The sequence below is a fragment of the Harpia harpyja genome, chromosome W, assembly GCF_026419915.1.
Source record: "Harpia harpyja isolate bHarHar1 chromosome W, bHarHar1 primary haplotype, whole genome shotgun sequence".
Taxonomy (NCBI): domain Eukaryota; kingdom Metazoa; phylum Chordata; class Aves; order Accipitriformes; family Accipitridae; genus Harpia; species Harpia harpyja.
The window spans coordinates 20,201,701-20,206,702 of record NC_068968.1 but is presented as its reverse complement, the minus strand read 5'-3'; the positions used below and the strand labels follow the sequence as shown (position 1 = coordinate 20,206,702).

General features: G+C 46.8%; 1 protein-coding gene across 1 annotated transcript; it reads right to left on the bottom strand.

Annotated features, from left to right (window-relative positions):
* Positions 1-243: 243 nt before the first annotated feature.
* LOC128136174 (uncharacterized) lies at positions 244-4,527 on the bottom strand. Its single transcript, XM_052775352.1, has 2 exons — positions 3,128-4,527; positions 244-3,044 (listed from the first exon to the last, which is right to left on the bottom strand). Exon 2 carries the CDS (start codon positions 1,902-1,904, stop codon positions 843-845), a length of 1,062 nt encoding a protein of 353 aa, XP_052631312.1. The 5' UTR covers positions 1,905-3,044; positions 3,128-4,527; the 3' UTR covers positions 244-842.
* Positions 4,528-5,002: the final 475 nt, after the last annotated feature.

Genomic DNA, 5,002 nt, shown 5'->3' with positions numbered 1-5,002 from the left:
TCAGAGCAGACCCCCTTGCTTTCTGGACTCCTTCTCAAAGAGGAGCCCAGGGGCGGCTAGATCCACTCCTAGTCTCAGACTTGGTCAACAGTTTATGTTTAAAAGGATGAGGTGTAGGGACTGTGGAAAAGAGAGAAGGAAAAGAGGGAGAGAGAGAAAGAGAGAAAGAGAGGAAGGAAGGAAGGAAGGAAGGAAGGAAGGAAGGAAGGAAGGAAGGAAGGAAGGAAGGAAGGAAGGGAGAGAGAAGAAAAGGGTTTCACCAGTCCTGGGTCCAGCATTGGTCCAGCCAGCGTAGAGATCCAGTTCCGGAGGGTGCGCACTGAGAACTCGTTCTCCCTTCTTTTATAGTGTGTTAGTTGATGGTCTCGACATGCACAGTTCCCATTCCCGGGGTTCTCTGGAATCGGTCGGTGAGCTTTGGGGGGGTTCATTGCAGAGTTGCCTCTCTTTTCCTGCTGGCATGACCGCTTAAGATAGAAGCACAGTCCCATCCTCCGTGGGGCCTCCTCCTCCAGGCACATATGCTGTGCTCCTTCTCCTGGTCACTTAAGATAAGGAATTGCAGCTTTGGAGAAGTGCGGTCCCACCCTCCGTGGGGCCCTCTCCTCCGGCCACATTGTCCTGTTCACAAAACTCCAGCATTTTTACAGAGGCCGTTTTCTCCACCAAAGCTCTTTAACGGATGTTTGAGACATTGACTATAGTTTGTCAGACCGTCACACCACCCCGTGGCTCAAACAGTCGCTGGACTTTGATTCTCGTTCATATCATCTTCGTCTGTGGTGATTTTAATATAGCGGACAGTAGGAGAAGAGAGAGAGACAGCTGAGGATAGCAAGCGGCTAATCATACATCTTACTATGGCAAGGCCTGCTATTAAACATATAAATCCAATTAATATCATAAGTCCAATATTTACAAGCCATTTTCCCCACCCCGTCAGTCCCAAGGATCCCAAAAATGGAATGTAGCCATGAGTTGGGACTCCAGCCATCAAACCAGTCAGCTGGTTGCATTGCGTGGAAGAGTTCCCCCGTCTGGTCAGCAATCTCCTTCATCTTTGCCCGGGCTTCTTCAATTGAGGTCGTGGCATTATGAATGGTAATACAACATTCGGATTCAGTCAAGTTTAACATACCACACACACCTTGTTCTTTTAACAATAACATATCTAAGGCTAAACGATTCTGTAATGCCATTTTTGATACTTGTTGCACTTGCAGATTTAGTTCCCCAAAGGCATATCGAGTCCAATTACTTAATACATGTACTTGCCAAGTTAGGTTTTCTAGCACCCATTGGTGCCGAACAATATACCCAGATGGTGCAAAGAATGCTTCTAGCTCTAACGATACCTTCTGTCCCCAGGTATAATAATCGGGTTTTAGAATGCTTTGAATCCACTTCTGGGTGCTACTTGGGTCATCAAGTTCTCGTTTTTTCCTGTGAATAGGTGGTGTGGTATATTCAAAGATTCGCCTGGGACACATAGTAGGAATTCCCAAACCACACCGCAATCCAGCCTGTTTGATAACATTCAGGTGCGAGTACATTTTCCCATCTGAGCACCCCCAGACGGTCCCCTCAGGGGCGGCATACAAAGCGTTTTGACAAGTAGCTGCGTCTCCCCGGGGTATTTGATTATCTTCCCCCACCTTATGTCTTGGGAAGTGGTTAATGGGAATTCCACATTTTAGCCAGATATTAACATTATTGGTGATCTGATTACATTGGCTATCTCGGTTTCGGTATCCAAAATTAGGATATCCCCAACAGGTGCACGTATCTTGAATTAAGGTTCTAACTTCCAAACTGATCCACATTTCGATGGGATCGCCAGCGCCTGTGGTACAATCTATAATGTGGGTACAGTTTAACAAATGGGCATCATTGGGGTTGGGCATGCCCACGAATTCTTTCTTTAATAAGTGAAGAGGTTGGTTTTTTTAACATGTGTTTCACTGACCATCCCCAAGCAGTGTGGACATTATTCATTAAAAGATATTGTCCCTTCCTGTCAGGTATGTGAACACACCAAGCCGAAACCCATCTTACATTATATTGTAATTCAAAAGGGGTAATTTCCGGGGAAGCAGGCCAAAAGGGCACTAGATTACAAGATATATTGTGATAGGAAGGGCAGCCTGTTATTCTCCACCAGGATGGAGAAGGTGGGAATCGTCTGGAATAGGCTTCCTTGAATCCTGGAGGACACGGTGGGCTATGACTAATACCGATTTCACGGCTGACCTCCAATCTCCATCGCTTACAAGTTTTGTTTATTAAGTCAGGCCACCCCGTGTCCCGAGGGATCTCATAGAAGGCTGCTTCATCTCGCCACCATCTGCCAGAAGAGGTATAATCACTTCGATATTGATACTCAAAAGGAGCATCTACTAACCCTATAATGCCATTGCTCATATTATATTTTCCAATATTGAGCCTCATGGGTATCAAACCGAATCTAATCCCCTGCTCGGCAGAAGTAGGAATCTGAATACAGATCCCCTGATCCGTTCTATTCCAGACATGTATGAATCCTTGTATCACTTCCCAAGCTAAATTGGAGGTCCTTTCTCCTTGTCCAGATGCACCAAAGGTAAGAAAGGCAAGGAGGAAGGAGTTCCAAACCATCTTTCCCTGTTGTACCATAAAAATATCACAAACGAAATCAAACAAACAATACAGGTAATGGCCCACTCATCAAGTGAAAACATAAGTCCTGCTGTGGGCTTCTGATAACCTGCAAAATATATACAAAAATAAACAATGATTAGAGGGATGGGATTTGGAGGAGATGTCAAGCAGTGCTGCTAGTGGTTGGGATCCATCCGAGAGGCTGAGGTGCACCCTCCAAGGCGCTCATGCAGCTTCTGTAAAACAACCTCATACAGGCCATGTGCAGGATGTGTTACTTATTATAGATGCATACAAACTAGCCTTAAACTTGAAGCTCTCTTGACTGGAATTGCTCTGATTAAAGCATCCGTAGATCAGCAGAATGTGCTCATTGTGCGTAAAAAGGCTAATAAGTTTATAGCGACCTCTTGCTCTTGCGTGGCATCAAAGGAACATTGCCTGAACTTTGTGGTGAAGGAACCACATCCTAACCAGGTAAAAAAGCGACCTCTTGCTCTTACGTGGCGTAGGTGCCGCTGCAAGAACTCCAACGCGGTCTGCTGCCAAGCTCCCCATGTCCTCCCCCCAACTCAGGAATCCTGAGAAGTCAACACAGCATCACTAGTCAGAAATACAAAAGTAACAAAAACATAAGCAAGCAATCAAGCAGCTATGGTCTTAGCACTATAGCAGAGGGTTGGGCTTATATTCTGCATCTTAACTGATATGCTTGTTAGAATCCAGCTAGTGGGATAGAGAAAAAACATATTCCCATCAGCCATTTAACATCGGAACAACTTTAATTCAGGACATGAAGGCCCACTTAGAAGGATGGGACAATCCATCGGGTATTGATACGATGCTCCTTCCCATGGGCATCTGTGGCCACCCAGGAATAAAGGTTAAGGGGCGTCTTTAGGGTTAGGGGCACTTGCCCCACAGTGGGCAGTTCCACTAATACTGGTTGTCCAGCATAGTGGAGCAAGCGTACAGGGTCTTTGCCACCTTTCGTCCCTGGAACAATAGAAGGAGGTGTGGGACAGAACACCAGGAGTCGGGGGCAGCCATTTGCCCCCCACCGGCTATTGATTCGGTATGCTGCTTCTGGTACTCGCGAGGCCCACCCTGGGTCATGGGGCCTCAGAGCTCGTTTTAGAAGTCTGTTCGTTCTCTCCACAATACCATTAGCTTGAGGGTAGTAAGGGGTGTGAAAAACCCACTGGATTTCCTCACCCTTAGCCCATTCTTGCACTACTCCAGCAGTGAAATGGCTCCCGTTATCAGATTGAATTGATTGAGGCTTGGGCAAGCAGCTAAACCATACTTTAAGACTTTTCACTGTATTTTCTCCTGTTGCTCTGGATACAGCTTCAGCTTGTGTTAGTCCTGATACTACCTCTACTCCTACTAACACATATCGTTTTCCCTCTGATACCCGAAAGGGGCCAATATAGTCAATTTGCCACGTTTGCCATAAACCTTTGTTTGTCCTTAAATGCAGGGGTTGCTCTTTTAAAGGGTTATATTTTTCCAAACGAACTCGACATTGACCGCATGCAGAAATAACAGTGTTACATAATTCTCGTGTAACGGCCCATCCTCTACTAATAGCCTCTTTGTACAGGTCTTTACTCCCTGAATGGCCACGCTTCATGTGCAGCCACTCCAGAAGGTGTTCCCATTTCTCTGCTTCACCATCGATGGCAAGACTGGCTAGACGTGTTAAGGAATCTACTTGGTTATTTAGGAGGTGGGCCGGGTTATCTCCTGTCTGGTGTGCAGCAACCCAGCCTACCAAGAAAGATCTCTGCTTGGCGATATTCAGTATTTCTTCCCATTTGTCTCGTTGCCACACTGGCACTTGGTTTACTTCCCACTGGTTTTGTTCCCAAAACGGTAACCATTCAGTGCATCTGTGGTGGGTTGACCCTGGCTGGACGCCAGGTGCCCACCAAAGCCATTCTATCACTCCCCCCTCCTCAGCTGGACAGGGGAGAGAAAATATAACAAAGAGCTTGAGGGTTGAGATAAGGACAGGAGAGATCACTCACCAATTACCGTCACAGGCAAAACAGACTCTGCCTGGGGAAAATTAACTCAATTTATTACCAATCAACCAGAGTAGGGCAATGAGAAATAAAACCAAATCTCAGAACACCTTCCCTCCACCCCTCCCTTCTTCCCGGGCACAACTTCACTCCCGGATTCTCTACCAACCCCCCCCAGCGGCACAGGGAATGGGGTTTACGGTCAGTTCATCACACGTTATTTTCTGCCGCTTCATCCTCCTCAGGGGGAGGACTCATCACACTCTTCCCCTGCTCCAGCATGGGGTCCCTCCCACAGGAGACAGTCCTCCACGAACTTCCCCAATGTGGGTCCT

What these genes read in the sequence shown, in the direction of transcription:
- LOC128136174 (XM_052775352.1), bottom strand. Translation starts at nt 1,904, where the DNA reads ATGCCCAACCCCAATGATGCCCATTTGTTAAACTGTACCCACATTATA.